Below are 21,086 nucleotides of genomic sequence, written 5' to 3' on the forward strand. Positions count from 1 at the left end.
TTCCACCACTCTCTGTTTAAAAGGAGAAGACAGTGCATCTTCATCGATTTCAAGAGGTACATAGCCCCTTCCATTGAAATCAATCTTAGTTTACTCTTCCCTTTGCAAGATGGGTTATGTTCTTGTCATAACTTTTCCATTGATCCTGCTCGTCTTGATCCTAGCCCTTGCATTTTATCTTCTGGGTAGAGCACAGGGCCGAAGTGAAAGACCTCCCCAGTACTTGGGGCCACCTGCTCCTCCGGCTTCAGCCTCAGCTCCAGTCTCACCTCCGCCACCCCAAGGAAAATCATCCGAGGTCTAAAGTTGCAGAAAAGTTTGCTTGTTTAATCAAAGTAACACTCTGGGTTTCGTCTGTCTTTGCTTAATATGTGATCATTTCCGCATCAATTTCCAGTTTCCACTGTATAATTTTGTAAAGCATTTGGAATGGCAATTAAATAATTTAATCGATAAATTCGTGCTAAATTATATCTGATGCTCCTGTATACTGCAATATTCGCCTGGTGAGTTGGTAGCCACGTGATGGTCACTGGTTATGTAGACATTCTCAAAGTGCAAACACTGAACATGTATAATTGTCAGAGTTTATTAAATTTATTATTTTATTTATAATTAATCATACAGCGTCTTAGTCTTTAATAATAAAACTTTCATTAAATGATATTTTTAAATTGAATTTAATATAAACTAAATCTGTTCGTCTCATCACTTGTCTCACTTAACGTGAAAATAATCTGTTTTTGATTGTACTATCTAATTTATAAATTAACTGATTTATCAATGATATTTGTGCGTGTCTGTGACAAGTATGAACAAATATTGAGTATCTTAGAAATATAATTGAATATTTTTGGTACAAGTCCCATTATCCTTTTTAAACACACTCATTCATATGAAATTTGAGTTCAGATATGCGCCTCCATCTGTTTTGGGGTGACTATGGTTTTATTATTATTATATAATTTTATTATTATTTTTATTAATTAAAAAAAAGACTCCCTATCTGGGGAGCCCAATTGGAGCACCCAGGTGCTCCCCTCCCTTGGAAGCACAGATCTCGTGCTTCCCTTAATCAGTGCTCCCCTCCCATCCCCTCTTTGGTGGGTTTTTTTTTTAAAATATAATTATAATTTTTTAAATTAATAAAAAAGTATTTTAATTTTTTTTATAATTTTTGTTAATGATGTTTGTATTTTTAAGTCAAAATATTTATTTTAAAAATTAATATAATTTTATGTAATTTTAATTAAAATTTATAAAATAAGTATATTTTATTCTCAAATCTATAATCTTAGTTTAATCAGGATAAGAACAGCAACAAGAAAGCACAGTAGCATGACCAGACATACTAAAAAAGGAAAAAAATTAACTGAGCGGAGAGAGGAATAAGTTGTATCGTGGACAACATTAGTAATTTCACTTCCAAGACATTGTAATGATGTTAGCCTCAGAGCTTTTCATTGCGCTGGTCGAGAACAGGAAAGACTTGTCCTCTCTCGACTGTTCATTTTTGGCTCTTCAATTCTGTACACTCGCATATGAGATATGTCTATATCAGTCCGTAACCATGACCGACAGACACAAGTACCATTCCACCGCTAACTCAGTAAATTCATTCAGCCTTAGCATTATGAATGCTCCTGGTAAACCTCAAACCTGTTGAAGACACTGATGATGCACAGCTTCAAAAGCCCTGGATTAAGTTGATTCCCACAGTAGAATTGAAGCTCTAGGCCAAGCGGGTGCTTAACATTATTCACAAATTCAAAGAAACGTAACACCCCTGAGGCTTTGAGATCCCAACAATTTGCTCTGTTGACAATTGGTGTCAATTTAAATTAGATAATTTTATATATGGCACGATAATATAATACTGATTTAAATGTGTTTGGATTTAAGTTGATAATTAATATCAATTTAAATTTGATAATTTTGTATATGACATGATAACATGATATTGATTTAAACATGTTTAGGTTTGTTAATTGTGTTTCGTGTATTAATTGTGCACACACGATTAAGACATACACAATTAATACACGAATAAATTATGTTTTTACCGTATCAAACTTACTTAATTAATTTAATACACGATTAATTAATCGTGTTATCATATATATATGTATAACTCGTGACTCATTTATTATCTATTTTTAAATTATGTTAACGTGTTAAGTAGATATGTTTAGTACACGGTTAAAACTCATTTATTGATCTATATAAATATTAATATTTTTATTATGATTAAAATTTATTATTATTAAATTTTGTTATATTTGATAAATGTTATAAAATTTATAATTTTTTGTTATAAATTTGAATAATAGACTTATATTTTATTAGTTCTTAATTTTTTTATATAATTAGAGAAAAAGAGATTTGAACCCTACTATTTTAAACAAGAACCAATAAATCAAATGCTAATGGTATGGGCAAATACGCTAATCTATTTAACTTTTGATTATAATTATACGCAAGTCTATTAGTATTCCAAATGATCAGTCTATCTTAAAAAAATTCTTTTACTGAATATATATGTCTTGCTATTAATTAATTGTTAATATTTTTATTAATTTGATTATGTAATAATATTTTTAAAATAATTTTATCTTTCATTAAATTTAAAAATTATCACTATATAAATTATAATTTTTTATTTTTTTCTCTGTATTTAAAAAAAAATTCTCTCACAGGCCAGCTACCTTGCAGTTGGATCTGGTCGAAGAATGCCAGATCTAGCCAAATTGAGAGAGTGCCGATCTAATGCTCTCCAAAGGAGCACAACCAGCATAAAGTTTTTGCAAGTAAAATAAAATAGAGTTTTAGCCTTACTAAAACTACCCGATGCGAGCAATCCTATTTGAACTTGGAACTTTTCACTCGAACTCCCTGTGTGGTCAGGCGGCTTGTGCGTGTCCTTTTGAGCATCCCACTGTGTTGGTCGAGTATGAACGACTCGCTTGAGTTTGGCCCAAATTTGAGCCAAGCTTCTTGGTGTGGCAAATTTTCGTCCTAATGGACTGTGTCCGAGGGGCCCGTGGCCTTTAAGCGTGCGTCGTTCCCACACAAGACCTTTTGGTGTGCGGCTTGTGTGTGCGAGGTCTTCTGAAGTGTGGGCCTCCAAGTTGAGGTTCATTGGTGCGACACTATCGTGTATGCGGCCCCTTCTTACTTGGTCAGGTTGTGCGTGACTAAGTAGCGTGCTACCCCCTATCTCGAGGTCAGGCTGTCTACGAGTAATGCGGCTTGTGTCCGCATAACTGACAATCAGGCAAGCTGTTGAAACACGCGGGTTCTCCATGCTTCTCACATGTGCGTGATGTTCTCGTCGGTAGCCTCGTGTTGTGCAATCTTTTTGTGCCGCTACAGCTCATGCGTGCGCTTAGCACGTTGTGCTAGTATGCCAAGCCTGTTGTTCTGTTGCCTGATGCTGGTGCTACTTAGACATTCAAATGTTGGGGTCCTTGGGGATATCTAGCAACTCCCTACTACGGATGGCTCGCTCACATTCGTCTACGAGCCTCCTAGTCCACTCGTCTGTGGACTGATAAGATCATCTTGGGGCTGAGAAATCCCTATAAGTGCTAGTGATTCGACAATCCTTGTAGGTTGGGCGTGCTACGGATTTGTAGACCGTGACAAAAAGTCATGAGTCATTTCATATGCACATAACATAATAAAAAAATCACATAACTTTATCATTATATTACATTATTATTTATTATAATATATAAATATATATAATGTGATTGAAAATGATAAATAATATTTTGATTAATAAGTATTAATTTATTATTAATTATAAATATTTATTTAATTTAAAATAAACATATAAAATTTTGACTAAATGTAAGTTAAATTTTTTTAAATAATTTAAGTTAAAATTGTTTTAAATATTATATTAAACATGTCTAACTTCTTTTAAAAGAAACAAAATGTCTGATTTCATAAATAAAACCGGTGACAAAGACAGAGATTTTTTGAAGGCTCCACTGATAGAGACCAATAATTGTTGTAATTATGAGTCCTCTCTTTGTCTTAGTTTTTTGGCTCCCCTTTTTCAAAGTATTTTTATGTTTTCTTTCACATTTTTACCATGTTCCGTGCGTTCTAGCCATGGCCCATACTATTGCTAGTTTTTAGGTTTTTAATTAACATAATTTTTAAAAAATTCTTATATTATTTTAAAAAATTTAAGTAAATATTTATTTTTTTATTATATTCATTCAAATTTTATATTTTTATTTTGAATCAAATATACTTTTATGAATAGTGATGACTTAGTAAAAATGTTGTTTATTATTTGATATCACAAAATATTGATGTGACATGATGACATATCATAATTGATGATAAGATGATATATTGACAATTTATAATTGATGATAACGTGTTATTTTAATATAGTATGCGGACATAGTATATAACATTTTTACCTTTTACACTAATGCCATGTTAATAACATAGAGATATAAAATAACAAATGATATTTTAATTATTAATAATTAATTAATTATTAATTATAAAAATTAATTTAATTTCAAATAAAATACAAAAAATTAGTTAAACATCATAAAAAAATAAAAATTTATTAAAATAGTTAACATACTTTTTAAAAGATTATGTCTTTTTAATTCTCTCTCTACTTAACATGATGCAAAAGGAGAGAAGATAGTACCACCGTCTCAGACTTGACTCACATGGTTAGGCAAGAATGTCATACCAAAAGACTTTTAAGTTTGAATTTCTTTATATGATTGGAAAAACGTGACAATCATATTTAAAAAATCTTGTTAAAAATGGGTTGTTTTATCTTCTCGAAAAGACGAAAGTATATAGTTTTTCATTTGTCTTATCGAGATTTATATTTTAAATAATATTAACAAAAATTTACCAATACTTTAATTTATTATATAAAAACGAATTTGTTATGAATATTTTTGTAAATATCCATTTATATTATCTATATCTAGATTTGATGTAAATTAGATTGGATTAGAATTTAATCTATCTAATCCCTAAGTGTTGTCTTCATCTTGTAAATTTAATCTAGATAAGGGGTTATTAGCCTATAAATAAGCCCCTTCACTTTATTTGTAAATATATACTTGAATAAAATCTTCTTATTCCCTGTAAATATTTTCTTTCCCTCTAAATACTTTCTCTTATAGTTGTTCTTTTAGATTTATTTCATAATACGTTATCAGCAGGATCCTCCCTGATCTCTCAAGTTTTGGAATTATTATATTTTCATCATCTTCAAGCTTCAAAAGTGGAATTATTATATTTTCATCATCTTCAAGCTTCAAAAGGGTTCCAGTGATTGGGTTTTGATTTCTGGTTTTAAAGAAAATCAGGTAAGTGACTTGATATCTCTTTAGTATTTCTATTCTCTTAAAATCAATTTTAATATGAATTTTACTATTATGTTGTATATATTATATTTTGTCTCTTAATTTGAAAGTGAATTTGCTATTATATAGCTATTAATAAAAAACTATGAATGTCCATTTCCTGAAGTGAATGTGACAAATGAGCTACTAATAAAAATTATGAATGTTCATTCCTGAAGTGAATGTGACAAACAAGATACTGATAAAAAAATTATAAATTCGTGCATTACTTGAAGTGAATGCGACATCATTATGGTCATAATCATGAATCCATCCATTCTTTGAAGTGAATGCAATATCATTTAATTATGATGGTCATAACAATTTAATATCATTTAATTATGATGGTCATAACAATTTACACAAGCACTATTTTAATTATTATTTTATCACCACAAGTGGATGGATATTTTATTATCTGAATTTAAGAATAATTTCATCAATAGAAGTGGATAGATAATTTTACCATAAAAAATAAATGGATGCCTATAATCCACCAGAAGTGGATAACCCATCATGTGTGAATCATCCACCAAAATTGGAAGTATATTTGTAACCTACCACAAATAGATGAACACTTTCAACGTATCAAAAGTAGATGAATACCTTAACCCACTAGCCCACAAGAAGTGGATAGCCCATCAAGAAGTTGATGAATAGTTGTAACCCATTAGAAGTGGTTAAATAATGAAAAGAATAAAATGAATATAGAAAACATATTGCTATTGATGTGGCATAAAAGATAATTGGTCATGTACCTGTTGTACGTCTTAAATTTTATCAAACATCACTAAAAATTGAAACATCTTGTGATAATTTTAATCATAGCTAAGTTGATATCGTACATTAAGATATTTTTCCATCTTGAAAGAGGAATTGATTATATGATTGGTAATAAATATATCTATTATTTGATTTTCTTGTCCTCAAAAAGGAATTGATCATTTGATTGATAATTGAAATATCTGAGAATGAACTTAATAGTAATTGGTATATTTAGTATAACTATATTATGAAGATGTTTTAATATGTTTTCCTTATATTTAAATGATATGTTCTTATTATGCATTTTAATTCTATATTTAATATTCTTTTATGTTAACTTGCAAGTTTCTTACTGTATATATTTTATTCTATTGAAGAAAATATGGATATTGATCTTGTTAGATCTAAGATCAATAATGTAAATATATATCTAACAGACATTGCTACAACACACACTATATTTAAAGATAATAAATATTTCTCCTACTTGACAAAAAAAATTAATGTCATTTCAATATCTGGTAGTACAAGATTAATTGGAAGTTTCAGAAGAGTTAATATTTTACTACCTTGAGAAATAAACTAATAGAGGATGTATTATTTTCTATTAAGTTTCAAAGAAGTTTATTAAATTTTAAAGATATTCATTTGGATAGATATCATATTGAGACAATAAATGAAAAAGACACTTAATACCTCTATATTACATTTATTATCTCAAATAGAAAGTATGTGTTGAAAAAAAAAATACTCGCTTATTTTTAGAATTAAATTATATAAATATTAGAATAATTAAAACTCATAGTAAATCAGAAGTTTACTAAGGATTTTAATGTTTGGCATAACCGGTTGGACCATCCCGGATCAATAGTGATGATAAAAAATGATTAAAAATTTTTATGATCATTCATTGAAAAACTAGAAGATTTTTCAATTTAAAGAATTTTATATGTTGCTTGCTCTGAAGGTAAATAAATTATAAGGCTATCACCAGCTAAAGTTGAGATTGAATTCTCTACGTTTTTGAATAATATTCAAGGATATATATGGATTTATACATCCATCATGTTAACTATTTAGATATTTTACGATTTTAATCGATGCATCGACTAGATGGTCACATGGGTGATTATTATGAGCTTGCAATTTGGCATTTGCAATCATTCGTTTGCAAGCACATCTTCCTAATTATATCATCAAAATTATTTGTCTTGATAATGCTGGTGGATTTACATATCAAGCCTTTAATATTGTATATTAGTTGGAATAACTATTGAGCAACCTGTTGCTTATGTTCACACACAAAACAATCTAACATAATCATTTATTAAATACTTCTAAATAATTGCAAGGCCATTACTTATGAAATTTAAACTCTTAATGTCTACTTGGGGTATGCCATTTGGGATGCAATAGCATTTGTATGCATCAGGCCAAATGAGTTATTATAAAGAAATTTTGAATGTACGGTATATGTTTCAATTATTTCATCACAACTCACAAAGATAGGTCCTCAAAAGAGGTTAGGAATATATGTTGGATACGAATCTCCATTTGTAATTAAATATTTATAATTATTAATAGGAGATTTATTCATAACAAAGTTTATCAATTGTCATATTGATGAAACAATTTGTCCAACATTAGGGGGAGAAAAATAAGCAGCTGTAAAAGAAAATTTTTTAGAATGAATATCATTATCTAGTTTTGATCATCGCATAAATTAATATGAACTTGAAGTTCAAAAGATTATTTTTTTGTAAAATATAGTAAATCAGCTATCAGACGTATTTATTGGCCTAAAAGAATAACTAAATCTTATCTACCAGCTGCGAATGCTCCTATTAGCATTAATGTCCTTATAGGATAAGGCACGCCAGAAACTTGGAGATCAAATAGTTCTAAATATAAAATCCTTGAAAAATAAAATGAGTAAAATATTTAAGATGGTCAAAAAGAGAAAGTAGAAACTCTAGAAGAGACCCTTGACATAATTGAAAAAAAATTCAGAAGAAATTCAAGTACCTAAAATCAGTGAAAATAAAAAGATCTCAATAAATTATATGATAATGGGAAAAGATGGAACCGGTAAATAAACATTGACTATATTTTGTATATAATATAGAGTTCAATATCATGAAAAAAAAAACAAGGATCTTGAACTTTTATTGAAGAATGTAAACATAGAAAAGATTGGCCAACGTGGAAAAACGCAATTAAAGTAGAATTGAATTTAATTACAAAACGTGAAATTTTTGAGCTTGTAGTCTATACATCAAATGATGTAAAACTAATGACATATAAATAGGTATTTGTACAAATATGAAATGAGAAACATGAGATTACGAAATATAAAGTACGGCTTGTCGCATAAAATTTTATCCAAAGATTTGGTATTAAATATGAAGTGATATTCTATATGGTGGATGCAATTACAATTCTATATTAACTAGTTTGGTAATAAATGAGAAAATTAAAATACATTTAATGAATGTAGTTACAGCCTATTTATATGGCTCACTTGATAACAATATTTATATAAAAATCTCTGAAGGATTTAAGTTGCCTAAAGCACAAAATTTAAATTCTTGAGAAATTTACTCGATTAAATTAAATAAATCTTTATATGGATTAAGGCAATCTAGACACGTGGTATAATTGTTTTAGTGCATTTTTATTGAAAGAAGGCTATAAAAATAATTCTATACACCCATGTATTTTATAAAAGGGTTTAGATATGAATTTATTATAATTGCTGTCTATGTTGATGACTTGAACATTATTGGAACTCTTGAAACGTTATCAAAAGCCGTAGATTACTTAAAGAAAGAATTTGAGATGAAAGATCTTAAAAAAACAAAGTTTTGTTTGGGTCTTCAGATTGAACACTTGATAAATTAAATATTATTGTCCATCAATCTAATTATATAGCAAAAGTGCTAAAACGATTTTACATGGACAAAATATATCTATGAGTTCACCAATGGTTGTAAGGTCACTAAATGTGAAAAAAAAAAAAACCCTTCCGACCTCGTGAGGATAATGAAGAACTTATTGGTTCTAAAGTACAGTATCTTATTGGAATTAAAGCACTAATGTATCTTGCTAATAATACATGACTTGATATATCATTTTTGTGAATTTATTAGTAAGAAATAGTTCTTCTTCAACTCGAAGACATTAGAATTGAATTAAATATATACTTCGATATCTCCGATGAACAATGGATATGGGCTCATATTATTCAAATGCATTAAAATCGAATTTAATTAGTTATGTAGATGCAAAATATTCATCTGATCCACATAAAGCTCGATCCCAAATAAATTACTTGTTCACATATCGAGGTATAACTATTTCATGACATTTTATAAAACAAACTATAGTTGCTACTTCTTCTAACCATATAGATATTTTAGCAACTTATGAGCAAATCGTGAATATATCTTATTGAGATTTGTAACTTGACATATTCGAGAAATGTTTGGCTTGTCAACCAAGAAAAAAATTCTTCTTCACTCATGATCTCCAAGAAAAATGGTGAAATAAGTGTTTAGTAAATTTCGCCAAGTGACAATCTAACAGATTTGTTCACTAAAGTCTTTTTACTGCAACATTCAAAAAGTTGGAATGCATCATTTTAAAGATCTCTATAATACAATCATCAGGGGAGTAAAATACTCACTGTACTCTTTTTCTTCATCAAGATTTTACCCACTAAGTTTTTCTTGGTAAAGTTTTTAATGAGCCAGTATTTCAAAAGTATATTCTTGAAAAAATTATGTACTCTTTTTTCTTCACTTAGATTCTTTTTTCATGAGGTTTTTTCTAAATAAGGTTTTAACGAGGCATATTCTTGATACAATGGATATTCAAGGGAGAGTGTTATAAATATTTTTATGAATATCCATTTATATTATTTATATCTAGATTTAATGTAAATTAGATTGGATTAGAATTCAATCCATCTCATCCCTAAGGGTTATCTTCATTTTGTAAATTCAATATAGATAGAGGGTTATTAGCCTATAAATAAGCCCATTTACTTCATTTGTAAATATATACTTGAATAAAATTTTCTTACTCCCTGTAAATACTTTTTTTCTCTCTAAATAATTTCTCTTATAATTGTTTTTTTAGATTTATTTCATAACACGTTATTCGCACGATCCTCTCTGATCTCTTTAATTTTGAAATTATTATGTTTTTATCATCTTCAAGCTTTAAAAGTTTTCGATTTAATTTTGAAATTATTATGTTTTCATCATCTTCAAGCTTTAAAAGTTTTCGATGATTGGGTTTTAAAAGATTATGCCTTTTTAATTCTTTCCCTCTACTTAACATGATACAAAAGGAGATAAGATAGTACCATCGCCTCAAACTTGACTCATATGATTAAGGCATAAATGTCATATTAAAAGACTTTTAAGTTTGAATTTCTTTATATGATTGGAAAAAACATGACAATCATTTTAAAAAATTCTTGTTAAAAATGGGTTGTTTAATCTTTTTGAAAAGACAAAAAGTATATAGTTTTTTATTTGTCTTATCGAGATTTATATTTTAAATAATATTAACAAAAATTTACAGATACTTTAATTTATTATAAAAAAGAAGGAATTAACTTTTTGTTATCTTTCTTAAAAATTATATATATTCAGACAAAATACAATCTAAATACAACAGTTAAAGCATAAAAAAACAAAAACAAAACTTACTCTTTGTTATCATCTCTTTCCCGAATCTGTTATCTTTTTCTTAAAATTACTGTATGACTATATATTTCATGGACAACCACATTTACTAATTGTTTTTGAGTTTTGACATGCGCTAGTCTTTCATGTTATAAAATTGCCCAATAAAAAGGATAATAAAATTTTATTTAGACCGTCAGAGCCTGTCTTGGAAGAAAATTAGAGAATATTCATTAACAAACTTAAAATATATCAAGTATTAATCATGAAAAAACAATCATTTGAATTTTGACAATTAAAATAAAAAAGAATTTTATTATTGATTAAAAAAGGCTTAGTTTTTTCTTCGTCAATCGAGTCGGATGGTATTGTTCTTTGACCCACTGTGGTATGAAATTAGGAAGAACATTTTAATTGTAATATATATATTTTTATTTTTCAATTATAAAAAGTAATCATTTATAATAAACATGAGTTTGATATAAATATTTTATTAAACTTTATTTTAATTGATTTATTGTGATCCGATAATGTAATCCACATTGGGATTGGATAATCTCATTGTATTAAAAACAATCACCGGAAAATTATACTCGAGTGACGGCCAGAAGGGCTGCCCTCTACCATTCCTCATACATGAATCTACCACTTAGTCCCCATGATTTTACCAACCAACCCCGTTATGGGTGGACTTTCCCTCACGGGACTCGGGTTTTAGGCTTAGCCCCAGGAGTCAGGACCTCAGAATATTCGAATTTTGACGGTGTTTGATAGTATCATCATTGCAGCCTTATAGTCGACCGTGCGCCCCATATATGAAAGCTCATGGACATGAAGCGAACTCAATTTGTAGCCATGTGATACTACTACTCACAACTGAAGCAAAAATGTTGGTATTCTCAGTTTTAAATGAAGTAAACAACCAGTGTTGAGAGCTTTGAAGTATGGATCAGGACCTTAGCTAGCAGAAGCTGGTAGGCCAAAGTCACATGAACCACAAGTTCCATACCTACCACTCTTTTTTGTTACTATCTCATGGGTAGGAATACATACAATAATATAAGACGTCTACTTAGTCACCTGCTGTTTTGTCTCTTCAGGATTTGTTAAACCTGAAAAAGTTAGTACTTCACATGTTGCTTAGCTTGGAAGAGCAAATTTTGCATCTCGCTTTATGAGATTTGCCAAACCATGTGCAACATGAGTATACTAATTTTTTTTATTAATTATTGCTGTTAAGATTAGATGTTGAAATCACCTCTCTCAACTCGATGAATAGCATCAAAGACATGCCGACGGTGACATTGAAAACTCCTCAATGTTAGTTACCATTGCACGATCTTTAAGACAAAATTGCTTTGTCACCGAAGTATCTGCAACTGCAGAAAACCAGACACAGAAAAAACACAGCCATGTTGTCATTTTCTTTTCTTTACTTGGTTATCCACAGCAGCCTTACTTATACTGACAGTGAAAGCGCAAATTCCTGCATGCAGGGGCAAACTGGGAAAATCAGATTCCGTGCGGGGTGGGGTGGGTTGGGTTGGGATGGGACCGGACCCTTTGGAGGTATGATGCATGCTTTGGAATAGGAAGAGAGGGGTTGGGGTAGGTGGGATATGAGGCCTCCGATCAAACTCCGAGTCTCGGTCTTGGCAATTGGGCCCCAAGCTTTTGTTGAAAGTAACACACCACGGCCCCATTCTTTCCAATCTGGAATGTGGAGAATTTCAATTTCCTTTTAGTATATGTTTTTTTTTCATGATTATAATAGTGAAGTAGTGGACCAAATTATTTTTGTTCTGCTCATAGCTAATTGATATTTTTTTATCTAATGTGTTGTATGTGATCATATTTATATTTTAATATAAGTAATAATTATATATAAATATAAATGTTTTTAATATGTAAAGTTAATTGTTTATAAAAAAAAATTATAATTGAAAGATAATTATATATAAAAAAATTGTGTTTAAATTATATATAATTTAAAATTTTTAATATTAATCTATAAAATCATTCAATACTCATTCAATACAAAACTCTTATTTATAAATTGGATATATCTTTGTATTAATATTTCTAATAAGAAAATACTTTTAAATGAAAGTGATTTCATGCAATTAAAATTTTTATATATTAACAAATTAGATGAATCTTGTTAATATTAATAATAAAAATATGTTAAAATCACACTTTAGAATTTGATGAATAAATAAATATATATGACCGTTTTCATTATTCAAAAAGTTTTTCAACATTTATATTTTTATGTATGTTATAAATATAGATATAAGTTATAAACGTAGATAACATTTTTCCTACAATTAATATTATACAAATTATTAAAATATTGATAAATATGTAAATATTTTTAAAATCTCAGTATATGTATAATTACATAAACGATTTCATTTGACAAAAAATAATTGTATTTATACATTATTAGGTTAATTCATCAATAATAATACTTGATAAAAAAAACAATTCTAAAATGAGTTATGTTTACAAATTTAAAAGTGAAGTGAGCTGCTTAAACTTATTTTTGAGTTATAAGAATAAGGTTAATTCTAAATTTAAGTTGTACTATTTCTTTTTGTACCAAAGGAAAAAAAAGCGAGAATTGTGCATAAGTGAAGTTGGATGGAAAATCATCAGAGTATTGAATGAATGGATGTATATATGATATTTGCTTGTAGCTAAGCTGCTTCTCCTTTGACCTACCATTAGGGGAAAAAGGGTGGAAGGAACATTGTGTGAACAAGACTAGTGTTAGCTCAACAAACCATGTTTGTTGCAGAGCTCTTCTGAATCTAACCCATATTTTTTTTTCTTTTTGTTTTATTTCTAGTAACTTTGCTTTTTATTAAAATGCACAAGCATGCTCCACTATAAAACAAAGCAGCTTTCAATCAAGGACCAATTAGACATGTGAATGGCTGGAAACTTCTCCACATGGGTTTATTTTTTTTGTTTTAAATAGTGATTTTATATGCAATAATGACAACATTATTATCCTTTTTTTATTATTTTCTTTGGAAGTTAAAGAGGAAAACCCAAGATTTATCCACCAATTTCAGCTTTTTCTAGTGAAATATTGTAACTTAAAATAGTTGAAGAATCTTAGCCACATATATCTCAATAATTCTGTGCTTAAAATGTGACCACTTGGAGAAAATGCCAGGAAGAACCTTACCAACCCCCCTCCTCCTCTCTCCAAAATGTAAAAAAGAAAAGGAAAACAAAAAGAAATTATAGATTCTATTAATTACTTGGATGAGATAATAAAATTATCTTAGACAGCAGTGCCAAAAGTCTTGAAACTTTTGAAACTGAATTAATGGGCTTTGACATTGTTGTTCAAGAGCAAGACCAATTTATCAAAATTGAAACACGTGTGCAAGACCAAAATCTGGTGTAATGTTATTGAGCTTTTAGCTAGTCTCCAACAGGCAGCATTTTTCTTGCTGTTTTTATTTAAATCAAAGAATTAATCTTTCCTTTTACCAAAATATCAGAGAATTGGGTTACTAATAACCAAATATCTTCACACCATAATATAATTGCTAACAACCCCTCCCCCCCCGCCAAAAAAAATTAATTTAACTTCAATTTTCAAATAATTAAAAGGGTCTCAAGGAAATAAATAAATACAGATAATTTCAAAGAGATTGAAAGAAAATGTAATTATGAAATTAAATACATAAAAAAAGCGAATTTTATTTTTTATATAAAAATGAAATATATTTTGTAATAATTAAACAATTATAGTCATACGTTATGTAAATATGAAAGTCTATTTTTAAAGTCACTATTATAATTTATTATTTTATTTGACTCTAGAAGGGCGAATTTGTAGTATTATTTGAAATTGTCAAAATTAATTTGTGTTGAAAAAAAAAAGGGTTGGTGAGTAGGAAAAAATGATTCCACGTTCATTGAATTTGAACTTTTTTTTACTTCTAGCTTCTTCCTTCTAAATAGTTGAATTAGTGCAAATGAAAAAGTGAAAAATTAGAAAGGACTACTAAAGGTTGGTGAGGTGGGAACAGTGGGGGGATACAAAATAAGAGTTGGTGAGGTTTGAACAAAAGTTTCAAATGGTTTTGAGGATAAGTTCAAAACAGGACACCTTTGTTGAAAATAAGTATACCACCAAACCCTATTTTTGTGAAGGGAATGTAAATTATAAGTGGCTGGTAAAAATATTGTTAAAGGTATTTATTTTACACCATAAGAGATAATTCTTACTCGTCTCATAAAATTAACAAAATCTGAATCTTTAAACGGGTAATTTGAAGTTTCGGATTTTTAATTAATTATTGGAGACTTATTTTAAGCTCATATGGACCATTAAATCATATATTAATTTATACTTTCAAGTTTATACAACATAGCAGTAAAGAAGAGATATAAAAAAAAAAAAATAAATCTTTGACATTAACGACACTATTTCAACAACCTAAACCTCTATTTCGAAAAAGTTAATAAATATTCTTACCAACCCAATTAATTGATAATCTTACTATTTATTTTTTATTTATTCTTACAAAAAATAATAAAAACATAAACCGAGTCTAAATAAACAAGCAGAAAAAGCTAGGAATATTGGTTTTAGCTGCTAATTTAGAGAATAATTTCATTTTGACTAAAACAAAAAGAGAGGATAATCGCATATTTTTAATAAATAATTATACCCTTGTGTTATAGTATATAGTATAGTCATTTTAAAAGGAATGGTCCATAGTGGGTTATTTTTTTGCCATCTGTTATAAATAAACTGTATGGCCTTTTATTAAGATTAGATTTGGACGAGATCAAATGGTATAGTAAAAGCTAAAACTCAACATGCACGTGCTAATAACATGCACATGGGTGTCTCTATACATGTAATGATTTCAGATTAATCGCAGACGATGAAGGGTCAAATATCGAAAACTTCAAGGAGAAATGAAAGTTTCGAGTTCTCTGCTGTTTTTTCTTTAACAAGTTTCATCTTCAAATTGATAAGAGAACCTTATAGTTATTTATATATCTTCATTACAGACAAAATACTAGGTAGACCAGTTCGCAGGTGATTTTGTTGGACCAAAGTGTTTTCTCAGGGGACGATTGTATAAATTATCCATAAAATAACAAAAACAATATAATAAATAAATAAAGGAATAAAATAATCTGAACGACTTGCTCACTGTCATGCTAAAAAAACTAACTATAGAACATGTCAAGATCGAAGAAGTTTTCAGAGTTGGAGAGTTAAATGTATAGTTAAATATTACTAGGAAATATTCCAAATGATTAAGTACAAAGCAACCGGCATTGCATCTGGCTTTCGCTAGCTGCACCCAAAAACCAAAGCATCATGTGGCCATGGTGATGATGCCGAATCCAATACTGTTGTGTCTATGAATTGGTTTTTGGCATCTTCCTGAAAAGGGGCACTTTTTTTCAGACAAAACATTGAAACATTAGCAAAAGCTAATAAGGTGAAACATCAAATGACTGAGATCATTTTGTAAATTAAGAAAAAGGGTTTTGATTAATTACATTTGAAAAAGAGTTTCGAATTTTATGTTTTAATCAAAATATCTTATATTAATTAATTAATTAAATATTGGAGTGTAGTTAAAAGCAAAGGAGTGTAATTATGAAAGAATTACGTGTGGCACAGTTGTTGCAATAATTTAAGGTACTTGTTGCGACGTAACCTAACCAATGGGCACGGGGTGGGGGGACTATAAGGTTACACGACTTTCTTCATTATTTCCTCCTCAATTCCCACCAACCACATCCTCTCCTCAAAGCTCCAGCCACCACCACTTTCACGAGTCAAATGTTTACCTTTCTTTCTTCATTTCGCCCGATGATCCAAATCTAGTCGACGCTCTTTTCTTTCAACCCTTGGATCATTTTAAAATCAACGGCCCTTGTTGAATCTCAACCAACACAAGCCCCGAACATTTCGCGTGCCTCTGCCACGCCTTATGCTCACGCTACCGCAACTCACATACAATCTATGTCTACTCACTAATCTTTCGTTATCTCACTTCTGCTTGATGATATCATTTTATCATATATAAAGGAAGATCTATTTCGCGCTGCCCCCCTTCCCTTCTCTTCTATATAAACCACCTTTCTTCTCCCCTCTCCTCAGGAAGGAAACGAAAGGGAAACAAATAAACTCTCATTTCCTCTCTCAACTGCAGAAAAAGACAGACATTGTAAATTAAGAAGTACTTCATCTTCTTTTCTGGGTCATTCTTCATTCTCAGTTTTCCTTGTTCAACATGGAGACGATCGCTCAAAATGGTCACCAGAACGGTTCTTTGGAGAGCTTTTGCACCACTACTTCCACTGCTACAAACGGTGCCGTCGTCGACCCTTTGAACTGGGGTGCTACAGCTGAGTCACTCAATGGAAGTCATTTGGATGAAGTGAAACGTATGGTTGCTGAGTATAGGAAGCCTTCGGTGAAGCTTGGTGGCGAGACCTTGACGATTCTCAAGTTGCAGCCATAGCTACGCGTGACTTGGGGGTCAAAGTTGAGCTCTCCGAGGATGCGAGCGGGCGTCAAGGCTAGTGCTGACTGGGTCCTTGATGCATGAACAAAGGCACCGACAGCTATGGTGTTACGACCGGTTTTGGTGCTACTTCTCACAGAAGAACCAAGCAAGGAGCTGCCCTTCAAAAAGAGCTAATTAGGTAAAGTTAAAAAACTTTCTTTCTCACTATGCCTACCAAATTAACTACAAACTGTCATCTGGAAATCAATACTACGTAGCATGCGGACTTTGGTTTCAAGCTGAGTTCATCCGCCCGAGTTGACTCAGTCCCATTATATTAAGGCAGGACAAATTGTGGGTTTTGGGGGGTGGGGGACCTTGCCATTTTGTCTGTGGGTTGAACATTGAAGTCAAACATCAACTATGCGCCCGAAGTAACTGGGCGGCGGTCGAGTTGACTCGGCCGTTGGGCCGAGTTATAACCGAGTTAAGTATAATAAATAATAGATTCTACCTATAACAACTTGTCCAGGTGGGCGGGCTATTTTTGGAAAGAAGGTGGAAGTAAGGCGGGGATGGAGCCAGATTTGAGGTTCCAAGGTTGATGGGGTGTCATCATAAAAGTAAAGGGGCAATTTATGGCAAATTTATTTACGATGAATGGGCCAATTGGACCACATTTGACCGTATCAACATAGTATGTTTCTTTCAGATAGGAAAATTATGGTTAAGGCAGATCGCTTAATCTAAGCATAGTTTTCTACGTTAATTAAATTTTAAAGTCACGAATTGGAAAATTGGTTTTATCAGTATAATTAAATTTGTTTTGTTGCTCCAGGTTCTTGAACGCTGGGATCTTTGGCAATGGAACCGAGTCATGCCACACACTCCCTCACTCAGCAACTAGAGCAGCTATGCTTGTTAGGATCAACACCCTCCTCCAGGGATACTCTGGCATCAGATTTGAAATCCTGGAGGCGATCACCAAGCTTCTCAACCACAACATCACCCCATGCCTGCCACTTCGTGGCACAATCACTGCATCTGGCGATCTTGTTCCTCTTTCCTACATTGCTGGATTGCTCACTGGCAGGCCTAATTCCAAGGCCGTTGGACCCAAGGGAGAATCGCTTGATGCCCAGGAAGCCTTCCGCGTAGCCGGTATTGATTCTGGGTTCTTCGTGTTGCAGCCTAAGGAAGGCCTTGCCCTGGTCAATGGCACTGCAGTTGGTTCAGGCTTGGCTTCCATGGTTCTTTTTGAAGCAAACATTTTGGCCGTTTTGTCAGAAATTTTATCAGCAATTTTTGCTGAAGTCATGAACGGTAAACCTGAGTTCACTGACCATTTGACACATAAATTGAAGCACCATCCAGGACAAATTGAGGCTGCAGCCATAATGGAACACATACTTGAGGGGAGCTCTTATGTTAAAGCAGCTAAGAAGTTGCACGAAATGGATCCCCTGCAAAAACCAAAACAAGATCGCTACGCTCTGAGGACTTCTCCGCAATGGCTTGGTCCACAGGTTGAAGTGATCAGATTCGCAACCAAATCAATTGAAAGAGAGATTAACTCTGTCAATGACAACCCTTTGATCGATGTTTCAAGGAACAAGGCATTACATGGTGGCAACTTCCAGGGTACCCCAATTGGTGTTTCAATGGATAATGCCCGTTTGGCTATTGCAGCTATCGGAAAACTTATGTTCGCTCAGTTCTCTGAACTTGTTAATGATTTCTACAACAATGGTCTCCCATCAAACCTCTCCGGTGGGAGGAACCCAAGTCTAGATTATGGTTTCAAGGGTGCTGAAATTGCGATGGCTTCCTATTGTTCTGAGCTCCAATACCTAGCTAATCCAGTCACTAACCATGTCCAGAGTGCCGAGCAGCACAACCAAGATGTGAACTCACTGGGACTAATCTCTTCGAGAAAAACTGCCGAGGCTGTTGATATATTGAAGCTCATGTCCTCTACATACTTGGTGGCTCTTTGCCAAGCTATTGATTTGAGGCATTTGGAAGAGAATTTGAGGAACACAGTGAAGAACACTGTGAGCCAGATAGCTAAGAAAATCCTCACCACCGGTGCCAATGGTGAACTTCACCCTTCAAGATTCAGTGAGAAGGATTTACTCAAAGCTGTGGATAGCGAATACGTCTTTGCCTACATTGATGACCCCTGCAGTGCTACCTACCCATTGATGCAAAAGCTAAGGCAAGTACTTGTTGAGCATGCATTGGCAAATGGTGAGAATGAGAAGAATGCAAGCACTTCAATCTTCCAAAAGATCGCAACTTTTGAAGAGGAGTTAAAGGCTACCTTGCCAAAGGAGGTCGAGAGTGCAAGGTTGTCACTTGAGAATGGAAATGCAGCAATTCCTAACAGGATCCAGGAATGCAGATCATATCCATTGTACAAGTTCGTGAGGGAGGAGCTTGGAACAGGGCTGCTAACTGGAGAAAATGTCAAGTCACCTGGTGAGGAGTTTGACAAGGTGTTCACAGCTATGTGCCAGGGGAAGATTATTGATCCAATGCTGGAATGCCTTAAGGAATGGAACGGTGCCCCTCTACCAATATGCTAGTTTGCTGTCATTTTGATCTTTGAAATTTGTTATCCAATCTTTTTCTTTGTTTTTCCACCTCTCTTTTGTTTGAATTTCCTTGTAAAAGAAGTTAATGATATGAACGCGTATGTAATATGTTTATTTCTCATTTCCATCTCTCTTTTCCCCTTGAAGTTACTATCACATGAGAGGTAGATGGTGGCATGACATTCTAGAATGGACCCTTCACTTTTGTCCCTTGCTACTCCTAAAACCTAATACTTACACTAGTAATATTTGGAATGAAATTGAAAATAACCCCTAGCTTGATCCCTAGGAATGTTGCAAAATGCTTGAAGTAACAACTTTTAACTGATTTTTTTTTGCTCCCCTTCCTCTTTATTACACTGTCATGAGAGCCACATGGGTTCCTTACAGACTCACCAACTCACCCACATTATTTAATGTTGGACCCTGATCAAGGCGTCATGCTTGGAAAGTCCTTGGCTACCCAAAAATGGACAGAAACGTGATAGTTGTGTTCATAATCCCAATAACAAAACTAGCCAAAACAACCAGAAAGAAATTCTAATAGCAGAAATTGAATGTCAGTGTGTGATATAGATTTTTAAACTTTATGCTATGTATGGGCGGTGGGTCCTTTGATCCTGGAAATCCTGAGTCATTATTGACATTCATGACGTGCAAAGATTTTGATAACAAAAACAAAAGAAGAAAAAAGACAGCTAATGTGAGCCCCAGAGGCCAGTGCAGCAAACCAAAGCACATTTACTTTGCTCATTTGCATTTGTTTCAGGCATTAACTGAAGCTGACATCAGCTACAACTGCACTCTGCCACTTTGCTTAACGTGGATTAGAATTGAAGAGCAAAGGGTATTGTTTTTTTCCTCTTCTTTCAAGCTTAAGAATGGCTGATTTCAGGTAAGAAAACATGGCCTGACTGAACAATTTCCCCAGTGAACATAGTCCAATGCCACTGCTAGTATTCTCTTATGGCAGACGGAGATGACCAAAAAGCAAGAAAGGAATTGCCGCCTTTAAGGACCAATTTTGGCAACTTGCACTGCTGACTTTGACACTGATGTTGGTCCCAAATTGCAAGTGGCTTCAAGGTTAAATTTTGGTGATTGAGGATTACAAATAATCCTGGTTTCTAT

At 32.0% G+C, this 21,086-nt stretch overlaps 1 protein-coding gene across 1 annotated transcript; it reads left to right on the forward strand.

Annotated features, from left to right (window-relative positions):
- The first annotated feature begins 17,219 nt into the window (after positions 1-17,219).
- PAL1 (PHE ammonia lyase 1) lies at positions 17,220-20,076 on the forward strand. Its single transcript, XM_021433564.2, has 2 exons — positions 17,220-17,557; positions 18,197-20,076. Exons 1-2 carry the CDS (start codon positions 17,457-17,459, stop codon positions 19,944-19,946), a joined length of 1,851 nt encoding a protein of 616 aa, XP_021289239.2. The 5' UTR covers positions 17,220-17,456; the 3' UTR covers positions 19,947-20,076.
- Positions 20,077-21,086: the final 1,010 nt, after the last annotated feature.

Source organism: Theobroma umbraticum, unplaced genomic scaffold (assembly GCF_002168275.2).
Source record: "Theobroma umbraticum cultivar Fairchild unplaced genomic scaffold, ASM216827v3 scaffold_86.0, whole genome shotgun sequence".
Lineage (NCBI taxonomy): Eukaryota > Viridiplantae > Streptophyta > Magnoliopsida > Malvales > Malvaceae > Theobroma > Theobroma umbraticum.